The following is a 26,120-nucleotide window of genomic DNA, read 5'->3' as shown; positions in this document are numbered from 1 at the left end:
GGATGTTGTCAGGTCCCATAGTCTTTGTAGTATTCAGTTCCTTTAGCCATTTGATGCTACATGGAGTGAGTCAAATTAACTAAAGACTGATATTTGTGATACTGGGAACACTTGGAGGCAGCCAAGATGGATCTTTTATTTGTTTCTTGCTGAAGATGGATGCAAATACTTCAGCTTAGACTTTGCACTGATGGATTGGGTTTCCGCATCACTGAGGATGGGAATATTTGTATATCTGCCACCACCTGTAAATTGTTTAATTATCCTCCTCTATTCACAGTTGGATGTGGCAGGATTACAGAGTTTTGATCTAATCTATTAGTTGTGGTATCCCTTGGCTCTGCCTAATGTATGTTGCTTCCATTATTTAGCACACAAGTAATCCTGAATTGTTGCTTCACAACATTGACACATCATTTTTATCTAAGCCTGGTGCTGTTCCTGGCATTCCTTCCTGCACTCTTCATTGAACCAAGGTTCAGCACTTGTGTTGTTGACAATTGTAGAGTGGGAATGAGTTTATAGACTCTGATTGAATCTAATGATGATGCTGCTGGTGGTGGCCCACTATAACTCATGGATGTCCAGTTTTGAGAAATTAAATCTGTCGTAAATTTATCCATTTAGCCCAGTGGTAATGCCACACAACACATTGGAGCTTTCCTAAGAAGAAGGATCATGCACTGGTCATATCAACGCATACTGTCGTAGACAGATGTATCTTCAACAATTGGTGAGGATGAGGTCTAATAGGTTTTCTCCTCTAGTTGTTCCATTACCACCTGCCATTTGTCAGTCTGGCAGATTTGTCCTTCAGAGTTCGGTTAGTAGAAGTGCTACCAAGCCATTGGAGTCCCCCCACACAGAGTGCATTCTGTGCCTTTGCCACATTCATTGCTTACTACAAGTAATGTTCAACACAGCAAAGTACTAACTCATCAACTGTGGGTGGTATATAGTAAGTGATAATAGATAAAATGTCTCCTTACCCATGTTTAAGCTGATTTATTGAAACTTCATGGAGTTTGGAGTTAATGTTGATGGTTCCCAGGGCAACTTATTCCTGAATCTATACAATTAATACCCTGACAGTGGGACATGACAGAGGTGTGACGATGGTGTCTGGGTCATTGGTTGTAAGGTATGGTTCAGTGAGTGTGATTATCTCAGGCTACTGCTTGACAGCTCTCCTGATTTTGGTACAAGACCTCAGATATTAGTGTAGAGGGAGGAATGGACAAGATTGACAGGAGAAATGGGGATGTACTGTTGATCCTTCATTGATGTCAGGTTGTCGGTCAGCTTTTATTCCTTTTTGAACTTCCTGTAGTGGTTTGGTACAACAGTATGTCTTTACAGGACATTAAAGAGTCCACCATATTGTGTGGTCTGGAATCAATGTAAACTCAACCATATAGGAATGGCAGATTTCCTGCCCTTAAGGATTTTAGTGAACCAGTTGGATTTTCTTTAACAACAACTGATTATAATTTCATGGGACTGTTGCTGAAACCAACCTTTAACACTATCGTGACTTTCATCAGCTGAATGCATTTAAATTCCACCAGCTGCCCAGGTGAATTTTAACCTGTTACCTCACAAGTATTAGTCTCGGCCCCTTGATCACCAGGCCAGTGACATTACCACTAGCCCATTATCTCAGAAAGGAATTGTGTCTTTACGTTGCAATTACATCATTACTGACCGGATGCATAGACAACAATCGCCACCCCAAAGTACAGTCAAGGGAGTTGAACTGGTGTTAAATGGCCTGACCAAATGCATACAGTGCTGAACAGTTTATCAAGGTCTCTATCAGTTTCTTGTTAAAGAAAGCACATTCCCTCCCTCTCGATTCAAACATTTTGAATCCCTCCACACTGGCTCATTTCCTTCAGCTTGTTCATTTTATACTTTGTAATAGCAGTACCAGGAGACATAATTTTATTGATCAACTTTACAGATAGATTAGTATTAAAATAATTTGTATACAAACTCCTAGAGTGGCATGTACTTATTTACAGTAAAGCAACAATGTCCTTTATTTTGCTCCAATAGCAACCAGTGTGTTAACAGTCCAGCGTGAAACTGGGCTCATTTTAATGGCTATGAAGCAATAATTATAGTTCACTCTGACAATACTTTATTAGGCCAAAGAACAAAATGACCTATACTCTGACACATTCAAAGTTATAAAATATTGATAAGTTAGAATACTGTGAATAGAACAGAATTCCAATCAAGTTGATATTTGTTCCTAAATATTGCTTCATTGAGTATTGTGATTGATTTACATGATATACAGAATAGGAAAGAAGTATGCATGATTTATTTACAGGTGTTACACGGCTTATATCTATAGAGTGTGATGTATGATCAATGTAATACCAGCAATGTCACTGAAATAAATATTACAGTTTAAATAGAGTGAGTGCGTGGAAGTCATCCTCACTTTTTAATGTTCAGATTCAAACTTAGAAAATCCATGGGCCATCCAGTGAACAGCCAACTAGTACTTTAATCTCATTTTTTTACCAAACTGCATATTATAGTGCGTGCCAATCAAGTCAGAGAAGTGTTCATTCACCTCTAACACAGTTGGAAGTCAGTGAATAATCTAGCTCAGTTAAAACTTTTCTGTCAAGTGCTTAATAGTCAGGAAAAATAACAGTTTGATGAGATGTCAATTTTGCAAGTTTGATTATAATTCCTGCTTCACAGAATGATCAGCAATTTGAGGACACAGGTTAAAAATGGAGACAATAAACTAATTATTCAGATTTGTGGAAAGGAAGTGACTACTTCCAATCCCATGTTATTAGTCAATTCTGTGACTTTATAAAACTTAGATACTGAGAATTCAGATAAAATAAGTTAATACTTTGAAAATGTCAATTTCTTTGAATCATACAATATTAGAAATTTACAACACAGAAGGAGTCATTCTACTTATCATTTCAATATGGCTAGCAAGTTGCCATCCAGACTATATCCACTTTTCAGCTTTTTATTGTAGCCTTGAAGGTTACAGTACATTTTGTGTACATCCAAATACATTTTAAACCTTACGAGTGATTCTGCCCTTAACATCTTTTCAGGTAGTGAGTTCTCATTAATTTTCTCTTCCCTTAATTTGTGTACCCAGTTATGGACCCTGTTCTTTGAGGAATAGGGCCTTCTTATCCACTCTTTCAAAAGCCTTAATTTTATACACTTCAGTTATGTCTCCTTCAGACCAACAAAACAACTCTGGGCCCTTCCAGTCTTTCCTCATAAATAATATTGTTCAGTTCAGGCAGCATTCTCCTACATCTCCTCTGCATGCTTTCTAGTGCAATGATGTCATTCCCACATTGCGGTGATCAAAACTTCAAATCTAACTAGTGTTGTGTAGTTCCAGACTAATCTCTTGGTTCTTATATTCTCTGCCTCAGCTAATAAAGGCAAAGATCTGAGAACATGAACTCCAAGGGCCCTTTATACTGCTACTTTTCAGTATCCTATCATTAATTATTGTCTCATTAGCCTTTCCCAATTGCATCACCTCACCCTTCTGCAGATTTATCTCCATTTACTACTGTTCTACCCACCTGGCTTGTCTTTTGATTTTCTGCAGTCAACAACTTTGTTCTTTATTGCCAACTTGTGTATTGTTTGTAAACTTCTCAATCAACCACATATATTTATATATAGCAAGAGATGTAGTACCAAGCCCTATGAAACCTAACTGGAAACAGCTTTCCAGAGACAAGACCACCCATTGACCATTGTCTTTTGCTTCCTGCTTCAGAGACAGTTTTTGGATCCAACTTGCCACATTGTCCTGTATCCCATGACTTTTTATGTTTGTGACTAATCAACCTTGTGGGAATGTACCAAAAGCCTTGCTAAAATATGTGCATGACTTAATGAAATGCACAACCCTTATCAAAACTCATTGTTATATCTTCAAAGGGGTCAGTGGTGTTCGTCAAACATGACCTTTGCTTAATAAATACGTCCTGACAAGTTTTGATTCGTTCACAACATTCTAAATGACTTTATCCTGTCCCTCTGAATTTTTCCAGTTATTTTGCTATCACCAAGTTTATGATAACTGGACCACTTGGTCTATCCATTCCTGAACAAATCTACAATGCTAGCTGTTCTAGATTGAAAGACTGTATTCCATTTTTCCAGTTTCTACTCTTTTGTTGCATCTATTCCAATGATACTTTCTTTCACAAAGCTTGGGACATGCCTTCCTTTACCCTTAACCAAGGATCTCCCTCTCTCTGGTAAACAGGCCCCTCAGCTCTGTCCATTCATTTTCCAAATTTCTGCTCTCATCGCTTCATCTCCCTCCCAGGACCACAATAGGGGTCACCCTCTCCTCACCAATTCATGGCTCAATCTTCGGATAAACGATGACTAGAGAAAAGACAGATTTATTCAATTCACTGAATTTTAAACTCCTCAGCAACTGGCATTTCTAGATCGGTAAACCGGTCACTGGTGGAGTCAGATGGGTTTCGGCCTGAAACATTGACTTCCCTGCTCCTCGGATGCTGTCCGACCTGCTGTGTTTTTCCAGCTCCACATTTATTGACAGCAACATCTCAGTAATAAGAGATAACAAGGTGTAGAGCTGGATGAACACAGGAGGCCAAACAGCATCATAGGAGCAGGAAGGCTGACGTTTCGGGCCTAGACCCTTCATCAGAAAAGGTCTAGGCCGGAAACATCAGCCTTCCTGTTCCTATGATGCTGTTTGGCCTGCTGTGTTCGTCCAGCTCTACACCTTGTTATCTCAGATTCTCCAGCATCTGCAGTTCCTACTATCTCTAACATCTCAGTAATGTTGCTGTTGTAGGTGGATAGCTCAAAATGCTATCCCTTGTTCTGCATAAGGCGAGGAATCTGACACGTATCAATCCGTGTTACTTCAGGTTTCAGCTGGTGTGGGATGGTTCTGATCGGTTACACACACCTAGCTCCTAAGTGACCGTGCACCAGAGAAACTGGTAAGTAACCTTTCTGGTGGTCAGTGAGCCATTGTTTATTACAAGCAATCGGACGCAGAGTCATTTTTATTTCATTCAGTCACTGGGATGTGTTTGGGGAGCAGTCTGCCTGTCAGCAAAGGATTGCGGCATATTTCTGTTAACATCCAGAACGAGTAATGTACAAGAACACGGTGGGGTGGGTGGCTGGGAATTGAACACTTGTGGTAATGTAGAGAAGTCACAGGGTCAGCGGAGGACCGCCCCATCGAGTCAATCATTCCGGAACGCATTGCGAGATTGTTGAAAAGTGAGTGTTCGGGGTTTGCAGCAAACAAACACGGTATTTACAGGAACACCTCCTCAAAAACAAAGCAAAACAAAACAAACGTGTGGCAGAAAAGTGAACGATTCTACTCGTCCAATAATCTGTGGGCAGAAAGCACAAATTCTCATTGCTCACTTACATGTGTTTTGAGTTCGACTTTTCCTCCAGATAAGGTCAGCGGGGCAGTGAGCCAAACAGACCTCACCACCACCCACCCCCCGCGAACCTACTCTCCTCCTCGGTTTGACGAGCTGTACAGAAAGGAAGAGAGACAGACTTAAAAGAGAGAGGGAGAATTGGTGAAGTACAGGTGCCGGAACAGCAGGGTCTGAGCCCTGTTCTGCTGTCACCAAGCAATCGCTGTTCACAGACAACAAAAGGGAATGTCCAGAGCCTGTCAAAGCAGAAATTGAAGGTGAGAAAGTGTTGTCTATTACTGTGTAACCACGAACTGCCTGTGACTCGGTTTAGTGTTAACTGCTCGACGCTTTAACAAAAAAAACCAATGAGACAATGGGAATGATAAAGAGATTCCTCCGCCAATTTGCCAGACTGGTAAAGTGCTGAAAATCCCAGAGATGTTTTGATCAGGTGCTGAAATATTTGTCTCCGTGTTTGTTTACAGCAGTAACGGCATTTGCTGCTTTCTGGAAACTCAGTTCTACAGCAGGACCAGCGCTGGGCAGTGGGAGCTGCTGCTGTGTTTAGTCTGTGAGCCCCGGTAGTGCTGAGGGCTGGAAGCTGTAGGATCAGGGTCCCACACCAGGGCCAACTGCAAGGAGAAGCTCTGGAAGAAGGAATTGTGCTTCTTTTCACTTCGGTCGCATTTAGCCGGCACAAACATAACGCCTGGGTGAAACTGCATGATCAGCACGCACATTGAAGAAGTTGGTCTCAGTTCCCTGTCACATTCGCATATTTTTTTCTAAAATAAAACAAGCCTGTAGGTTCCGCCTGAAAACAAAATATGCACGCACTGCTACAACCATGTTATGCATTCTTATTATTATGAAAAGATGCATGAATTTTGTTCTGCTTTCTGCCTGAACTGGCGACGGTGGCTCAGGTGAGTGATTTGGTGTCTAGTGATGTGCAGAATAGGTCGATTAGCCAATGGGAAATGTAGATTTGCAGGGATAGGGTAGTGAGGTGGGTAGGGTCGGTGTGGACTCGATGGACCAAATAGCCTGCTTCTGCAGTGTGGAGGTTCTATGATCGTATTAAGAACAAAAAATGTATGGGGAATTTTAAGGTCGCCACCTTGGGAAGGATTTTATTTCCATGGGTAGCCTGCCACATGGGTGGCGCAGACTCTGTGCAAGTCCTTTGCTGCTTCATGTGAACATAGCATTAACATTACATTGTTGTTCACAGCATAAAACAGATTTTAACTGATGTTTATTTTATATTTAAATAGGTCACATTCCACAATGGCTGCAGGGGACACTCATTGGAAATGGACCAGGCATGCACAAAATTGGTGAAACTGTTTACAACCATTGGTTTGATGGGATGGCCTTGTTGCATAGTTTCACCTTTCAAAATGGTGAGGTAGTGTAGGACACTTTTCACCTCTTTCCAGATGAGGAAATAATACTTATCAAGAATGTCAATATGACATTCCCTTTGCCTTGGTTTGATATGCTATGCATTTTTCATCAAGCATATAATCTGCATTCAAAATCTGTATGAACATTATTTACAAATGGGCTGTCAGACACAGTGAATAGAATAGAAATTTATTGTCACGTGTACTTTTACATGAAAAGTTTTATAAGTCACCCAGCACAGCGCCTACATCAATGACAGAAGTCATACATAATAATTTTAAAAAGTAAAATTAAGACAAAGTTCATCACAGTACAGTTAACAGCTTAGTGGCAGGTTGTTTGGTCACACACAGCCAAAAAACTTACTTTATACAGCTTTCACTCGTTTAGTTTTGAAAACCGTTAAGCAGCTGATGTAGAGTGTAGAGTGTTCTGCTGTTGAGATTATAGAATCCCTACAGTGCAGAACAGGCCATTCAGCCCATCAAGTCTGCATGAACCTCTGAAGAACATCCCTCCCCCCGCTCTAACTCCTGTTATTATGGCTAATCCACCTAGCCTGCACACTGCAAGGCAATTTTTAGCATGACCAATCCACCTGACCTGCACATCTTTGGACTGTAGGAGAGAACCGGAGCACCTGGTGGAAACCCATGCAGACGTGGGAAGAATGTGCAAACTCCACACAGATAGTTGGCCAAGGCTGAAATCGAACCTGGCACTGTGAGGCATCAGTATTAACCACTGTGCTACTATGAGACCAGTGACTGGTTAATATAACATTACAAGAGCAACACTAGATTAATAAATGTGCTTTGGATAGGCTGACAGTTTGTGTTTAGCTGCTGGCAGCAGAGGAAAGAAGGGATTCTGAATTATTTTCAACTTACAATTGAAATAAAAATACAGAACTTGCTATTCCAAGTATTTCACTTTTCAGTTCGAAATACAAGCTTCACTCTCAGCTTCCAATGGTCCACTATGCCTATCTTTTACTAGTTCTATATTAACTATACCAGCATCCACTTCCACTGGCAGCTTATTCCATACATGCACAATCCTCTGCATGAAAAAATTGTCCCTTTTAGATCTTTCCCCTCGCACCTTAAACCTATACCCTCTAGTTTTGGATTCATCCACTCTGGAATAAAAATCTTGACTATTCACCCTATCTACGCCCCTCATGATTTTATAAACTTCTGTAAGGTCACCCCTAAGCCTCCGATGCTTCAGGGAAATTAACCCCAGCCTATTCGGCCTCTTCCTATAGTTCAAACCCTCCGACCTTGACAACATCCTTGTAAATCTTTTCAGCACCCTTTAAAGTTTCACAACATCTTTCCTGTAGTGGGGAGACCAGAATTGAAAGCAGTATTCCAAAAATGGCCTCACCAATCCTCATAGGAATATGAAATGCTGCCTCAAAATGAATCAGGGAGTGAGAATCATTCCAGCTACAGATAAACAAATGCATAACTGCCATTAATGTTATTGCATTAATCAGACACAGTGATTTCCGAATCTGAATTGGATGTACTTGCATTTGGAAGGAAGATCACTGGTGGCTAATGAATATAGTGCAGCTCCCATAAAGCTGTAAGATACAATGTGAATAATCACCACACAGTTCAGATTTCAAGCTTCCTAGACTAGAATGGGTAATTGGAAATTGATTTCTACTAGCCACAATGGTAACTAGCTTTTTTATATTTTTAAATCCAGGTGAGGTGTTCTACAGAAGTAAGTATCTTTGCAGCGATACTTACATGTCTAACGTAGAAGCTAATAGGATTGTGGTGTCAGAATTTGGCACAATGGCTTACCCAGATCCGTGCAAGAATATTTTTTCCAAGTAAGCATGAAGTGAGCTACTGATTGTTCCTATTTATTTTGGTTAACAAATTTCTCCTTGTTGTGGAATAGTTGAAATTTGCAGCACAAAGTGTGGCAGTCAGGCCTATTATATAATGCCAAGTCTTTCCTAGAACAATCTAAAACTAATATTACTGTCCTATAATATTCTTATAGCCTTCTACCTTTATTTGTTTCAAAATGAAGTCTGTTTCACCTGAAGGAAGCATTAGGTTTCGTCTGAGTCAATTCCAGTGGCAAGCGCTCCATTCTCACAACAGACCTCAGGCAAATGTCTTTCTCTGAACTAAACTATTGTTTCTCACTTCCTAAGTAATGATTTTAACATGTCACATTTTATCATCAACTTCCCAAATAGAGAAGCCAGTCTGACACTATTCACCCTATTAGAACTTTTTACAACTTAACAAACTTATATTGCATATATTATAGCCTATTTTCCAGTGATAATGGTAAAGGTTTCTCAAGTATCTCCTTAAACTAAAATGCCTCAATGGCTTTAATGTCTTTAATAGGAAAAAGTGCCCACAACTGTACACAGCACTCTAAAACTGCGATGTAACAACGTTGTTGTTTAAATTCATCATTACTTTATAACTCTTCCACTCCATGTCCTTATTTATAAACCAATATTCAAGTTATGGCTTTACCTATCTACACTGGCATTTTTTTATTAATTCATGGGAAGTGGGCATTGATGGTTGGGCCAGCATTTATTGCCCATCCCAGGTTCCCTTGAGAAGGTGACATTGAGCTGCCTTCTTGAACCGCTCCACGAATTTAGGTAGACCCACAATGTTGTTAGGAAGGGAGTTTGTACTCCTAGATCCCTGCCCACCAAAACAAATAGCTTTGAGAATCCTTGTACCAAGTACAAATATCTATTCTTTGTTATTTTTCTTCCATGCATATCATTGAACATCTCCGCACATGACATTGCATCATTTATTCTTTTATCTTATCCATTCCTTCCTTAATTATTTTATATTCCTTTGCATTGTTTTATGAATCTTCTTCTTTTGTAACATTAGCAAATTTGGAGACTTATTCCTTGCAGCCGCAATTATCTGTTCATACCAAGGACAGGTCTTAACCCATTATTGAAGGTACACCACTTCCTGTAGTTACAGCAAAACTCAATGATCCTAATGTTTTATTTCTTGGCTGCCATGTTCGTGTCCCTGCATTTCCTCATATTCCGTACACCTGAATTATTCAGATGGAATTATTAAAAATCTTCTGATAAGTTATATTCAACACCTCGGCTGAGCACTTTTTATCTCTTGTTACGGAGAAGGTGAGGTTAAATTAAAGAAAATCCTGATACTCCCCATATAAGTAACAAGTAACAATTTATTTATTTAACTGTAATTTAACAGTGAACAAATTAACAGAACTACTAACAAACCAAACAATTCCTCCCTAACTCCTAACTATTCCCTAACTGAACAAAATTCTACTGGTGTGCTATTCCAATAAACATAAGTCCCACATTTATAACCCAAGTAGTAAGAAAAAAAATAAAACTTAGTCGCTGAAAGTTCACATTCTTCTGAAATGCTCTGCCTTCTCCACTGTCTCTCCAGTCATAAATGCCTTTCTTCTGCTGTTCTCAACTCATAAGCACCTTTCTTCCACTGATCCTGCTGTCAAGGATGTTCTCTCTATGAAGACTCTTAGTTAGAAGTGTTGTGGTACCTTTTATAGATAAATGGTGCTTTCTTAGAGAGCTTAGTGATTTCTTGTGAGAGCTAGGTATTTATTTCTCAGATGGCAGTTCACTCTCACACCGATTTTCAAAAACCCTCTCCTCGTGTACCTTGGAAGACATATCAAATTTAAATTCAATTGGCTTTCAATCGCTAAGTGCTTGGTTTAAATTAATTGGCTGATTCCAGCTCATTGCCAAAACATCAAAACACACCTAAGGTTTCCAATCACATAGCCAATTGATACATGTTTCCATTTTAGAACTGGCTATACATCTTCAGCTATGTACAGACACTTTCTTTTTCTGTATAAATCTCTAAGCTTAGAAAAGTAATTGATCTCCTAAAGAAACCACACACTCTACTGAACTTCATAACACTGTCTGGTCTGTAATTTCTGCAAATTAGCTAGTAAATTCATCAAACATTTGCCCACAACTTTATTACAATTTTTGACAACCTCCCTGCTTCTAACTTATCTATTCCCCTCATAATTTTACATGTTTCTATTAGACAACATCCCCCCCGTCCCTGCCTCATTCGTCTAAGCCTTCAAAATCCTTATTGTCTCTTCTCTGACTTCTTTCAACAACCCCTAGTACATATCAGTCTGGTCCAATAACATTTGCAACTTAAGTTTCACCAACTTTGCAGAAACAATTGTTTTTGTACATTCAGCTGTATAAATTGTTTCATTGCACTTTGCCTCAAAATGGGAAACAAACACAACCATGTAACATGTCTTTGTTTTTATTTTACAGAGCAATTTCCTATCTTGCAAATGTTATTCCTGATTTCACTGATAACTGTTTGATTAATATAATTAAATATGGTGAGGATTTCTTTGCTTCATCAGAGACCAACTATATCAGAAGAATAGATCCTAGAACAGTTGAAACATTAGAGAAGGTGAGATTTATTGCAATAAAACTCTGTTGGGAGTCTTATGGTTGTATGGCTCAGTGAACAGTTGTGTTTACATGAGAACAAAAACAAAGTTACTGGAAAAGCTCAGCAGGCCTGGCAGCATCTGTGAAGGAAAAAACAGAGTTAACGTTTCGGGTCTGCGATTCTGAGAAAGGGTCACCAGACCCGAAACGTTAGCTCTGTTTTCTCTTTCACAGATGCTGCCAGACCTGCTGAGCTTTTTCAGCAACTTTGTTTTTGTTCCTGATTTACAGCATCCACAGTTCTTTCATTTTTTATTTTGTGTTTACGTGGGAATGGTTGGCAATGTTTAATTAACACACTATCGACAGTTGAATATTTTAGATGTCTTTAGGTTACACCAGTTGATCAGGAATGCTTCTTTTTTTTTTAACTTTTCTCCTGAATTAAATTATTGCCCCAGTGGCTTGTGTTCTCCTATTGAATTTCTTCTGTGACATTTTTATATGTACACAACAATGAGGATATGTGTGTCGCTAAAACAACAAGATGAACAGTGACATCAATTATCTTTGGTATATTTATGTAGGTTGACTACACAAAGTATGCTTCTCTGAACTTGGCGACATCTCATCCACATTATGATAAAGTTGGAAACACTTACAATATGGGCACCTCCATAGCTGAGAAAGGCAAAACAAAATACATGTTTGTGAAGATATCAAATACAAAGCCAGGTACTGTGATGGAGATTTATTATGTTGGGAAGTTTGAAGACTGGTTTTGATTTTAGTTTACATGTATAATTCAATGTGATGTTGATAATTCCTTTCACCAAAGTGTTGTTATTACTTAGTGTAGTAGCATCTAGTAGCAATCTCTTGATTTATCTTTTTTCTCCTTCCTATCTCCCACTCATTACAAGTCAGGCTCAGACACCAATGTTCTCACTGTGTAATTGTGGTAGAAATAGGAGTCCAGATCAGAGTATTTTATAACTCAGTACAACACCATATGGTTCATCTGTTGGCTAAACTATTTTTAATGTCTGTGTTGCCCAATATTCTGAAGGTTGTGAAGTATTCAAATTCTCTCTATTTGAGATCCTTGTTATTTCTTTACATCAGGGTGAGAAAATGTAAGGCTTATTGAGATTACTTTGGCCAAAAAAATCATCTGGAAGTATGAGGAGAGAAAGAAATTGCTTTCATATAGCACATTATAACGTGCTTAGGGTGTCACAATGGATTACATTTGTGGTTCAGTTACTGTTCTGCAGGCTCACCACCACCTTCTCAAGAGCAGTTAGGCTTGGCCAATAAATGTTGTCTTTGACAGCAATGACCATATCCCATGCATTAATGATGTTAGTTAAAAGAAGATAATTGAGCTGAAGTCTCACTGCTCTTCTTCAGATAGCTATGTGCAGGCTTAGAAAGTGGAGTTCTCTTGAATTGGACTCTGATCCTGGTGTGTAGATACCTCATAAGGCTGACAATACCACCAGGGAACATTGGTTTGCTTGCTTCCTCAGGATAGTTATTACTAGTGATCTTAGGCTGGCAGTCATGATCCCAGAGACAGCTCAGTTGTTGTGGTGTGTTATTATAGGGGGATGGAGGCATTTGGTGGAGAGAACTGCGATAGAAATAACAAGATTGGTCAGCTCATAACATTTCCTGGAAAGGAGGGAGACAATTGGGAGGAGTGGAACAGTGGCTGACAGTAGGCCTTAAGATTTATTTATAAGCTGGGAGTAGACTTCCTGATCCTCTTCGCTCTGTAATAAGGTAAACTTCAAACTTGCCTTTCAGGTAGCAGTCTTCAGAGGTCACTGCGGCATGTTGAATGATTGGCAATTCAATTTCACAAAAAGGTCTAAAACCAGCTGAGACCCCTGATTTACATATGTATAAGACTTAACAGAGTGAACTGATTATGAATTGACTTATAGGTCAGGAGCTAAAGGAGACACTTGGGTTTCATTGAAATGTCAGCATAGATCATAGTCGATGGTCTCTTCTAAATTTGTCTGAATCTGGAATGTATTGACCTTGAGGTGAGAGGAGCAGGCTGATGCTTTTATGGAAGCTAGAACATATCAGCAATAAATGCCAATTACACCTTTAGTTCAATGTTATTAATTTCTGTAATTAGATTAAAATGCTGACAAATGAGGAGCTGAAATGAGGAGGAATTTCTTCGGCCAGAGGATGGTGAATCTGTGGAATTCATTGCCACAGAATGCTGTGGAGACCAAGTCATTGAGTGTCTTTAAGACAAAGGTAAATAAGGTCTTGATTAGTAAGGGATCAAAGATTATGGGGAGAATGCAGGAGAATGGGGCTGAGAAACATATCGGCCATGATCAATTGGTGGAGAAGACCTGATGGGCCAAATGGCCTAATTCTGCTCCTATATCTTCTGGCCTAGATATTTAATTAGATAAAAGTTGAAAGTCAAAGACAGCAAATTATCCAGTTCCAAAATCGAAAACTCAAAATAGGGCAATCTCAAGTGGTAATACCGGGGCAATCAGATGGAATATTAACATTCCCAGGGTGTTATTAAGGTATCCTGAGGCCCCATGCACCAAGATCATTAGGACTGTATCTGCAAACAACTCAGCTCTGTGCAACCCCAAGCGCAACAATGCACCATTTGCTGCATTCATTAAAACAGACACACAACAAAAAAGAGAAACAATAAAATATCCATTGTATGTTTTAGGGGCTCTGAGGTTTAGCAGTATTTACTTACAGATTTTAAGTCCCAAATTCTTAGTTAATGATACGCTGTTGTGGTTGACTTAGCATAGTACAAGCAACGAGAACTTATGAATCAAGTGGAATTTAATAAGCAAGATTATGTTTAAGGTGAGAGGGGAAAGATTTAAAAAGGACCACGTTTTCATGCAGAGGGTGGTGCGTGTATGGAATGAGCTGCCAGAGAAAGTGTTGGAGGCTGGTACAATTATAACATTTAAAAGGCATCTGGACGGGTACGTGAATGGGAAGGGTTAGTGGAATATGGGCCAAATGCTGGCAAATGGGACTAGATTAATTTAGGATATCCGGTCGGCATGGATGAGTTGGACCAAAGGGTCTATTTCCATGCTGTATAACTGACTCTATAACTCTATGGTAATGAGGTTGAGATACCTGCGTATGAACCATTGTTGTTATTTCTGAACCTCGTCTGTCTCCGTTTCTGGCATTAGTAACTTTACTTTCTTCCTTTATTTTGAAACAAACAGATGAGGAGAAGAAGAAGAAGAATACATGCTTTAAAAATTGTGAAATATTATGTTCCATTCCTTGTCACTCACTCCTCAGTCCAAGTTACTACCACAGTTTTGGTATGACACCAAACTATGTTGTCTTCATTGAGCAGCCAGTTAAACTGGACATTCTTAAAATGGTGACAGCTTCCTTCAAAGGAGTGAACTGGGCCAGCTGTCTGGGATGGTACCCAGATGACAAGGTACTCTTACATTTAACCAAGCTTCAACTTTAAATGAAATTTTTGAACGGTGCATCACTCTTGATAAAGATGAAAATGCAGTAACTTGCTTTATGTTTAGGCCAGCAGATTTTAAGTAGTACTGTGGGTTATTGCCCATTCAGTTTTTCATTTTGAATATGGGACAAAAGTTTCTCAAATACAGGGGGTTTTGCTAAAACACGATAGTTGCATTTCAGCGCAATGTCGCGTTATAGAAAATCACGCGATAGAACGTAGAACAGTACAGCACAGTACAGGCCCTTCGGCCCACGATGTTGTGCCGAACTTTTACCCTAAACCTAAGGTCTATCTAACCTCCACCGCTACCTTATACTATCATCCATGTGCCTATCTAATAGCTGCTTAAATGCCCCTAATGAGGCTGACTGCACTACCCTCTCCGGCAATGCATTCCATGCCCCTACCACTCTCTGAGTAAAGAACCTACCTCTGATGTCTCCCCGATATCTACCTCCTTTCACTTTAAAACTGTGTCCCCTCGTAAAAGCTACCTCCACCCTAGGAAAAAGTCTCTGGCTGTCTACTCTATCTACACCGCTGATCATTTTGTACACCTCTATCAAGTCACCTCTCATCTTTGTCATTCTAATGAGAAAAGCCCCAGCTCTCTCAACCTTTCCTCGTAAAACCTTCCCTCCATTCCAGGCAACATCCTGGTAAATCTCCTCTGCACCTTTTCGAACACTTCCACATCTTTCCTGTAATGAGGTGACTAGAACTGGACACAATACTCCAGACGTGACTGAACCAGGCTTTTGTACAGCTGGAGCATAACTTCACGGCTCTTGAACTCAATCCCTCTATTAATGAAAGCTAACACACCGTACACCTTCTTAACAACTCTCCACCTGGGTGACAGCTCTCAGGGAACTGTGAACATGAACCCCAAGATCCCTCTGCTCCTCCACACTGCCAAGAATCTTTCTGTTAACCCTGTATTCTGCTTTCAAGTTTGTCCTTCCAAAATGAATCACCTCACACTTTTCAGGGTTAAACTCCATCTGCCACTTCTCAGCCCAGCTCTGCATTCTATCAATGTCCCTTTGTAAACTAGAACAGCCCACCGCACTGTCCACAACGTGACCCACCTTCGTATCTTCTGCGAACTCGCTAATCCACCCTTCCACTCCTTTATCCAAATCATTTACAAAAATCACAAATAGAAGAGGACCCAGAACAGATCCTTGTGGTACACCACTCGTAACTGAGCACCACGTTGAATGTTTTCCTTCCACTACTACCCTTTGTCTTCTAAGGGTCAGCTAATTCTGAATCCAATCTGCCACATTTCCTCCTATCCCATGCCTCCTTACCTTCTGCATGAGCTTACCATGGGGAACCATATCAAATGCCTTACTTAAATCCATGTATACCACATCCACTGCTCCACCTTCATCCACATGTTTGGTCACCTCTTCAAAGAATTCAATAAGGTTTGTGAGGCATGATCTACCCCTCACAAATCCATGCTGACTATCACGAATCAAACTGTGCCTTTCCAAGTGATCATAAATCCTGTCTCTCAGAGCCCTTTCCAATAATTTGCCCACCACTGACGTAAGACTGACTGGCCTGTAATTTCCGGGGTTATCCCTGTTCCCTTTTTTGAACAAGGGAATGACGTTTGCCTCTTTCCAATCTTCCGGCACTATACCCGTGGACAGTGAGGACGAAAAGATCATCGCCAAAGGCCCTGTGATCTCGTCCCTCACTTCCCATAGAATCCTTGGATAAATCCCATCAGGCCCGGGGGACTTATCTATCTTCAACTTCCTCAGAATTCCTAGCACATCTTCTTTACTAACATCAGCCTCCTCTAGCGTACCTGCCTGTTTCACAACATCCTCCTCTACAACTAGATCCCTCTCAGTTGTGAATACTGAAGAAAGGTATTCATTAAGGACCTCTCCTATCTCTTTAGGCTCTGTGCACAAATTCCCTTTACAATCCTTGATCAGCCCTACCCTTTCTCTGGTCATTCTCTTGTTCTGCACATACGTGTAAAAAGCCTTGGAGTTTTCCTTGATCCTATCCGCCAAGGTTTTCTCATGCCCCCTTATAGCTCTCCTAAGCCCTTTCTTCAGCTCCTTCCTGGCTAACTTGTATCCCTCTGGAGCCTTTTCCGTTCCTCTTTCCTAAACCTTACATAAGCATCCTTCTTCCTCTTAACCAGTCGTTCGACCTCTCTCGAGAACCATGGCTCCCTCACTCGACCGCATCTTCCCTGCCTGCTAGGGACAAACATATCGAGCACATGCAGTATGCATTCCTTAAACAATCTCCACATTTGTGTGGTGCTCTTCCCTGACAGCATCTGTTCCCAATTTATGTTACCCAGTTCTTGCCTAACTGAATTGTAATTACCCTTCCCCCAATTGTAAACTTTACCCTACCGTATGTACCTATCCTTATCCATGACTATCATGAAAGAAACAGAGTTATGATTGCTACCACCAAAATGCTCTCCTACCAACAGGTCTAACACTTGGCCTGGTTCGTTGCCAAGCATCAAATCCAAAGTGGCCTCTTCTCGTGTTGGTCTATCTACATACTGTGTCAGGAATCCTTCCTGAACACACTGGACAAAATCTGCTCCATCTAAACTATTAGAACTAAAATGTTTCCAATCGATATTTGGAAAGTTGAAGTCACCCATGACTACAACACTGTGACTTCTGCACCTTTCCAGTATCTGCTCCTCTACATCTCTGCAACTATTAGGGGGTCTGTAAAAAACCCCCAACAAAGTGACTGCTCCTTTCTTGTTCCTGACCTCAACCCAATAGAAATAACTGGGCCTAAGGGAAAAGCGGGGTTAGGGGCAGACCACCAAAAAGGCATAACACAAAGGATAGCACTACTGTCAGCAGCTGTTCAGACAGGTTGGTTCGACAGCTTCGCAGCTCCTTCTCGGTTTTACACAACTGTCCTCACTATTTCCTAAAAGTGCAGGACAGTTACCCAGGTGTCTTGGTCAATACTTATCCCTTAGTCAGCAACATGATGACAGATTGTCTGGTCATTATCACATTGTTGCTTGTGTTGTGTGAAAATTAGTTGCTGTATTTTCTTAAAAATGACTGCACTTCAAAAATACTTCAGTGGCTGTCAAGCTCTTTGTAACATCCTAAGGTTGTGAAAGGTGTAAGCCTTTCTAAGCAACAAGATCTAGGTTCAAGTCCTGCCGCAGAACTCAATGGCCAGGGAAAGTGCATTCACAATGTGACTAAAAAGATTGAGTATCAATTGGCAAATTCTTCCAACACTGCCAGTAGCAGATTGTAAGATTGGGAGAGATTCCTCGTTACCCGTTTGACTGAAAGAACATTGAAGACTCTACCACCACTATCCATAGTTCCAGACTGCAACATATACATACGTGTATGTTGACATAGCAACTCAAACTCCTTCAGCGATCTTATCAACACGCCACAAGGGTATCAAGGGATATGGAGCAAAGGTGGGAAAATCAAATTGAAACGTAAGTCAACCCTGATCTGACTAATTACTTAAATAAGCTGCTGAAGCCTCCTGTTGTACCCAGATCCTGTGCTTCACAGTGTTTCCTTTCAAGGTAAGTTAGATATACTAAACAGGAGGCTGGAAGAACACAGCAAACCAGGCAGCATCTGGAGGAAAGGAGGAGTCAACATTTCAGGTATTACCCTTCTTAAGGACAGAAACATGAAATAACTTCTCCTTTCACCCAGATGCTACTTGGCGTGCTGTGTTCTTCCAGCCCCCTGTTTTCTCTACATTGTATTCCAGCATCTGCAGTTTTTTGGTCTCTAACCAAGTTAGATAGACTGTTTTTCACTCTCCTCTACACCCTACTTTTCCTGATAACAGACTTGCTGACTTCTTACTTTTCAGTTTTAATGAAGGCTGTCAGGGAGAATTTCTCGGAGACTCTCGGAATCACAGCATTGTACAAGTGCACTGTAGGTATCATTAGCAAAGGGCTCCTGACAGCAAGATGCCTACTCCATTGAATCATGTTATGGCCAACATAAGTTTGCATTTTAGAAATAACGTTCCTCTATTTGTCATGCACGCTATAGCCAATTCGCATTGCTGGAACACGCATTATAGCAAAACCCCTGTAATATGATTCTTGGATGCTAGGTCTATGTGGAGGTCCCAATCCCATTGGTGTCCCCCAAGTCCTGCCCACCAAAGAATGTGTTCATCTTGACCAGAACAATCTTATCTTTGAAGGACTCACATTGCTCACTCATGGCTTTCCCTGTGATTCCGCCTAGGTCAGGTCACCTTTTCAGTTCACTGAAGTTGAGCGTTGTTGTATTTGATTTTGCCTTGTATTTTTCCATAACTGCTGAAACCCACATCACAGAATCAGAATCACGGAAATTTTACAATGCAGAAGGAGGCCACTTGACTCAACTCATCTGCACTCGCTCTCTAAGCAATTTAACTTTGTATCTGTCACCTGCATTTTCCAAAATCACTGGACTTTGTTTCTATTTAAATAATTATCTAACACTCTCTGGAATGCTTCAGCTGAACCTGCGTCTACCACAGTGCATTCCAGACTTCAAACACTTACAGTGTAAAAAGGTTGTTTCTCAGTTTACGCTTGCTTCTATTACAAATCATTTTAAAACTGTGCCTCCCCAACCTTGATCCTATTATGATCGAAAATGGTTTCTTCCTGTCGATCTTCTCTAGACCTGTCTTGGTTTTGAAACCTCTATCATATCTCCTCCTAGCCACTCCTTTCCAAAGAGAACCGTCCCAACTTCTTCAATCTTCCCAAATAACAAAAGTTTCTCATCCCTGAAACCATTCTCATAAACCTCCTCTGCAGTTTTCCCTCAATGGATTCACATCACCCTAAAGTTAGGGCCCAGAAATGTATACCATACTCCAGCTGAGCTCTGACTCATGTTCTATAGAAGTTCAGCATCACCTCCCTGCTCTTATACTCTACATCATATTGATATTGTGTTCAGTTTCCGACTTGCCCTGAAATATATTTTGCTTGTCCCATCTCATTGCCATTTCCTTCCCTCTTGGCTTGAAACAAACTGATCAGGAATTCCGTCAATACAATGTGGAGCTGGAGAAACACAACAGGTTGGGCAGCATCAGAGGAGCAGGAGAGTCAACATTTCAGGCCTAGACCCTTCATCTCCCCCTATTTTCCCTTCAATTTGTTACTTTTGCTGTCTTTATTAGCATAATTCAAGTCCCTCCATTATTACTGCTTTAAAGTTTCTGCATCTTTCTGTAATTTGTCTGCAAATTTGCTGCTATATTTGCTTCCCATTATTTGAAGTCCAGTACTATATGTCCAATATCAAAATCATCTTCTTTTGTTCTTTAACTTAAACATATTCTGATTTTGAAGCCTACATACATCATTATTTTCTAGTGTTATGGACAATATCTTTTTTTCCTTCACGTTTCCTGTATGCCATATAGCCAGCAGTCTTAAGTGCCTTTGTTTAACGTTAGGTTCTCATTATCGTCTATTATTTGGAAGTCTAAATCATGAAGTAGCATGTCAGAACACGAAATAAAGTAAGTTGCATTTATACAATGCCTTTAAGATATCCCACATAAATATCTTAATTAATTATATATATAAATATTTACTGCTTGAAGTGTGGTGATTTGAAAGTTTTTCTACTCCAATTATTTTGGAAATTTGCTTGTCTGAATAATGACCTCATCATTCATATTGTCCCTTTAAAATATAGATATATTTGGCTGCAATTTTGCAATTATTGTAGGGCCTTGTACTTGTAGTTTTTGATCTCAATTTACCATCAAAGGCCACAAGAGAGTTTTCACTTCCATCCAAATCTTTAACATTGCATGTTGATTTAGATGTATCACCTGACTCTTGGATTAAAATCCAAGTCACAATCTCTTATATAATGGCTCACTACAGACTGCCTAAAATTTCTTGGGTGCAGCACAGGACTGAAAATCAGTGAAGGTTGCATCTCAATATATGAGCTAGACTGGACCCATTGCAAGTGCTTGTTGTTGACCACAGATGGCACTCCAGGGTCAGGGAGATTACCTTCATTGCACAAAGGTAATAGGTTCCCCTGTGCAGACAGGGATGCTAAGAATTAGTTGCATGCTCATTTGGGGATTTACAGACTTTAAGATTGTCTTGGGCCTTCCCCCAGATAACAGCCACAGCACACTTTGGAAGGTGGGAAGTTGTTGACTGAGAGAGCAAGGGGTGGATGGCAGTGGCTAAAGAAAAGGAAATATCAGCTCTGGGGATCCAGGCCCAAAGCCTTAGGTAGACCACACACCCATCCAGGCAGACATGGCCTCAATTTAATGCAAAACCTATTGCTCTGACAATCTGACAACCATGTGATATTAAATTGGTTTGGACTATTAGCTCAAATACCAAATGTGGGGATTGAATTCAAAAACTTGTACTTCAGAGACAATGGAGGAACAACAGAATTTCAATTTATATTTCTTGAATTCACTATAATATGAATTCTGTTTTTCAGACTTACATTCATATCATTGACAGAAAAACAAAGAAGCCTTTAACAGGAAAGTTCTACACAGATGCACTTGTGGTTTACCATCATGTCAATGCTTATGAGGAAGACAATCATGTGGTCTTCGATATTATTGCATACAATGACAATAGTTTGTATGAAATGTTCTATTTAGAAAACAGGACTTTGCAAAACAGGGAATTTGAAATAAAAGGCAAAACCTTCAATCTTCCATCTTGCAGAAGATTTGTAATTCCTGTGGATCATGCCAAGGTAAAAGTTTTGCCATTTGTCTGCAACAAATTAAGATTGTGCAGTGAACTCGGTAGTAGTTCATTCAGACAGTTCTCAAAGATGATGAGTTGGTTGTTCTGCGTAACCACTGAGCACTGCTGGGATTGTCTTTTACCCAGAGTGAGAATTAGTGTTGTAGGGGCAGAAAGTATGCAAACCATACCCCTTGCTTTCACTTACATTTGGTGAACAAGTTTCCCATCCAGTCGTGTTGACAAAAAGTGGCCTGTCTATTTTCTGGGCATCATTTCCAGAAGCCTGGGGACCCTGCAGCCTTTCAAACTCAAAACTGGGTTCAGTGGCTTTAGGGCCTGATGTGTCCCGTGTCCTTACCTCAACCCCTACAACCAGGCCTTGTTATCACATAGTCTGCTTTTACACACCGCCATTATTAGCTGCTAACGTTTCCTATATAAAATTATTCACTCTCCTAGCCGGGCCCTTATCCACTCCTTTGTCTGTCCGACTGCCTATCTCCCTTTCCGGGCTCTATTCCCACCTACCGTTTAGTCCTTACCCTATCTTCTGCGTATAAACCAACATTTTCTTAGATACCATCAGTTCTAAGGAAGGGTCACTCAACCTGAAACTTTAACTCTGATTTCTCTCCGCAGATGTGGCCGGACCTGCTGAGCTTTTCCAGCAATTTCTGTTTTTGTCTCTGATTTACAACATCCACAGTTCTTTCAGTTTTTATCTCCAGAAGCCTACAAAACGTTCCAGTGATTATGAAGTGAGTTTGTGATCAGGTTATATCTCTCTTTTGAGTACTCCATTATGTGAGACCAGAAGGATAAAATTGCATCTGAGCTTGTTCTCATTCTAACTCCAAAAGGATCCTAATGAATCAACAAAAATTGGTCCTCAGGTCTTATTAGAGTAGGTGTGCAGACATCTTCTCTGAAAGGAGATGTTGGTTTCAGCTTCCTATTTTGCCAGCAGCAACCTTCAGGTAAATTGTAGAAAATAAGAGATTGGAGTAGAGGAGCACTTGTGCTCCTTCTGATTCCACAGGTAAATGTTACCTTAAAAACAAAATCATAAAATTTAACTTGTGCGTTATGATGGCAATTAAAGAAACCTGAAATAGAAATGCCCAAGTGCCTGTATTGACAATTAGTGCTTAATTTTTTAAAAAAGTCTCATAAATAACTTAGTTCCTAATTTACAAACTTAAGGCACCTTAATATCTATTTAAGACATCTGCCTGGGATGTCTAAGAAAGGATCCCATGAATTTTACTGGGGGGATCTATGCCTATATAGGTTGGGTGCAGACCCTTCACTGTTAAACTGATATTGGACAGGAGTATAAGTCCTTCGAGCAGAAATAATGACAGGTAATATTTGATGCATCCCTTTATCTTGCATGTAACTTTCAATCACTTGTCTTAATTGAGCAGATGTAACGATAGGGTTTGAAGGGGGCATGGGACGAGAGCATTATGAGACAGGTGGAAGGAATGGGATGGTGTGGCATGACAGGGCTGGTGTGAATGGATAGGGATTTAAATAAATACTATTTCAATAAAGTTACTCATTGGCTGCAAGATTTTGCAGATCCCAACTGGTATATTTTTAATTTCTTTTGCCCATTAAATTTATTGGAAAGGAAACTGAGGAGAGCATGTGCCCAAGTTCCCAATTTGCATATCTGTCTGATGAAGCTTCATGCTGGGAGTACACACACATCAACTTACCCAAATGGTTCCAAATGTTTAAAGGATTTTGCTGGTGAGAAAACTGGAAATACTGGAAATCTAAAGTAATAATAGAATGTGCTGGAGAACTCAGCAAGTCTAGCAGCATCTATGGAGAGAGAAACAAGGTTAATGCTTCATGTTTGGCATGACTTCTTCAGAACCGTAAACCTAATACTCGTGCAGTTTCAGTAGAGAAAGTTGATGCACTGAGGGATATGATAAAGAAGGTATGATGTTTGACTCCTGATGTGTGTGGGGTGAATCACTCTCAGCTGGTGTAACAGTAGGCTGGTGGAGCAGGCCATAGTAATACTGCTGTAGTAAGGGAAAAGCTCGTGATTACCAATCTGTGACCCACAACTGGAAATTGTATTGTGTGGACAGGTGATCACACTTTCCTAGCAAATTGATGTTTACAATTCAGCCTATCCTATGGTATGTTAATCTGAAAGAATTAATGTACCTTTAGAATTGGGCCTCTGAGGAGAAAATGGGAAGAAAAGTCTTTTTTAAATGCTTTCTCTCCCTTTACAGACCACAGAGTTGGGCAGAAATGTTTGCACACAACAACATATGCACTGAAGGAAAAAGATGGATCCGTTTACTGCAAGCCTGAAGTGTTATTTGAAGGTACCATCAATAATTTGTAATTATGTAGTGCCTTCAGTGAGCTCTTGTGGTGTAGTAGTAGTGTCCCTACTTCTGAGCTGGAAGACCTGGGTTCAAGTCCCTCATGCTTCAGAGATGTGTCATAACATATCTGAGCAGGTTCAGTAGAAAATATCTTTAGTACCTTCTGTATAGTCAAAGTAAGCAGCCATAGTCTTAACAGACCATTAGTGGTGATTTAACCTGAGGGCCACTACACCTCAGGTAAGGTCAGAGGTTGAGAAGGAGTGTCCTTCATGGTAACCTCAGCTAATGCAGGAATTGAACCCACACTGTGGGCATCACACTGCTTCGCAAACCAGCCAACCAAGCTAAACCAACCCCCTTCTGTATAGTATAGTCTTCTAAAGCACTTCACAGCAATTTAATTAATACAGATATCAATAACATGCTCACAGAGATAGGTTTTAAGGAGAATGTTAAAGGTGGAAAGTGAGGTAGAGAAATGGAGAGTTGTAGCAAGACGATTCCAGAGTTTGGGCCTTGCCAGCAAAAAGTCGCCCTCCAGTAATCGAATGGTTAAAATTGGGATACCCGAGAGACCAGAACTGGAGGAGTGTGGAGATCTTAAAGGGCTGACGAAGATTACAGAGATAGGGAAGAGCCAGCCACGGAAAGATTTGCAATTAAAGATGAGAATTTTAAAAATGGAAGCATTGCTTAACTGGGCTGGGCCAGTGACACTAGGGTAGTGAGTGATTGGGACTTGCTGTGAACTAAAATATGGACACCAGTGGTTTTGGAAGGTAGGAGTCTGTCTAGAAATGTTTTTGAATGGTGGAATTAATATCAAGCAAAGGCATTGAGGAGACTTTCAGCAGCAGATGAGTTAGAGGCTGTAACAAAGTCAGGTGAAATTACCAGTGTGAAAATGAGCACTCTTCATGACAGTACAGATATGTGCTCAGAAACTCACCTTGAGATCAAACACTGCAGTAGGTTTGCTAGCTGTCTGGTTTAATCTCAGATAATTGCCAGAGAGAAGGATGACTGGGGAACGGCATTTCTCCAAAGATCTCGAAACAATGGCTTCAGTCATTCCAATATTTAATGGGAGAAAATTTCTGCTTCTGACAATTTAGCAACTGTAGAGGGGTCAAGAATAGCAGTTGTGAGTTGGCATTAGGTGTCATTGGTGTTTTTGTGGAACCTAACATGCTTTCAGATGAGGTTGGTGCAGGAAAGCATGCAAATGAGAAATAGATGGGGTAACTTACAGATTCTTGGGGGTCACCAGAGCCAATAGGAGAGCAATACGAAGAGAAACTATTGCAGATGCTTCTCTGATTACAATGGACAATGGAGGAGAAGCACCAGAGGAGGATAATATGGTCAAGCATGCTGTAAATCAAGAGGGATGTGGAAGGACAGTTTATCATAGTCACATAGAATGTCATTTGGGACTTTGATAACAATCATTTTGGTACCTAGAAAGTTAATTTCAGTAAAAGTCTATATTCTTGTGATCTAAAATGTTATGGGCCTGATGTTCTTAATGTTATTCCTCTCCTTATGAATCTTACAATAATTTACAAATAACCGTAAGTAAGAGGAAATAGTGCTAATTAAACCTTGGGTTACTACACAAATGGTTAGTAACTCATACTGACCCAGATTTTCCAAGAAGTGGCAATAGTCATCAGATTGCTGCTGTGCTTATAAATACCCCAACTTGACACTGCACTCCAAATTTTTTTACTAGAGTGATAAAGGGAATGGCAACAACATGAATAAAAAGAATGTTGCGAGGTTTAATTTCTCTCATGCCAACCCAAATGCACAGTTATGAGCTGGCAGCTTTACAAGGAGCTGTTGTACTGTTGCACAGTTTCACCCTCACCGTAAATGGCAGATCCAGCTAAATATCGATATCAAGATAATCTCAGTGAGAATGTTTCAACCTTTAGCCTTTTAAAAACTTCGCACAAAATCCAAACAGACTGCTTTATGGCTGTTCATCATAACTGCTGGTACAGGTGACATTATTCATTGAAGTATAAGTGGATTGTTCCAATGTCTCAGCTTTGTCCTAATCAGCGCCACCAAAAATAGATTAACTAGTGCAGAAAATGGGTGACAATCAGTGACTGAAACTCAGAGT

General features: G+C 40.2%; 1 protein-coding gene across 1 annotated transcript in view; it reads left to right on the top strand.

The window, feature by feature from the left end:
- Positions 1-1,708: 1,708 nt before the first annotated feature.
- LOC109916528 (beta,beta-carotene 15,15'-dioxygenase) overlaps positions 1,709-26,120 on the top strand; it is a 38,857-nt gene continuing 14,445 nt past the window's right edge. Inside the window, 10 exon segments of the mRNA XM_020516249.2 lie at positions 1,709-1,736; positions 5,621-5,725; positions 6,728-6,856; positions 8,583-8,712; positions 11,203-11,350; positions 11,919-12,066; positions 14,586-14,812; positions 21,361-21,627; positions 23,885-23,909; positions 23,912-23,980. Of these exon segments, the coding sequence (XP_020371838.2) occupies positions 1,709-1,736; positions 5,621-5,725; positions 6,728-6,856; positions 8,583-8,712; positions 11,203-11,350; positions 11,919-12,066; positions 14,586-14,812; positions 21,361-21,627; positions 23,885-23,909; positions 23,912-23,980 (1,276 nt within the window).

This window comes from Rhincodon typus, chromosome 15, assembly GCF_021869965.1.
Source record: "Rhincodon typus isolate 14 chromosome 15, sRhiTyp1.1, whole genome shotgun sequence".
Classification (NCBI taxonomy): Eukaryota; Metazoa; Chordata; class Chondrichthyes; order Orectolobiformes; family Rhincodontidae; genus Rhincodon; species Rhincodon typus.
Note: the sequence above shows the minus strand (reverse complement) of the source record. Positions and strands in the feature narration are given on the sequence as shown.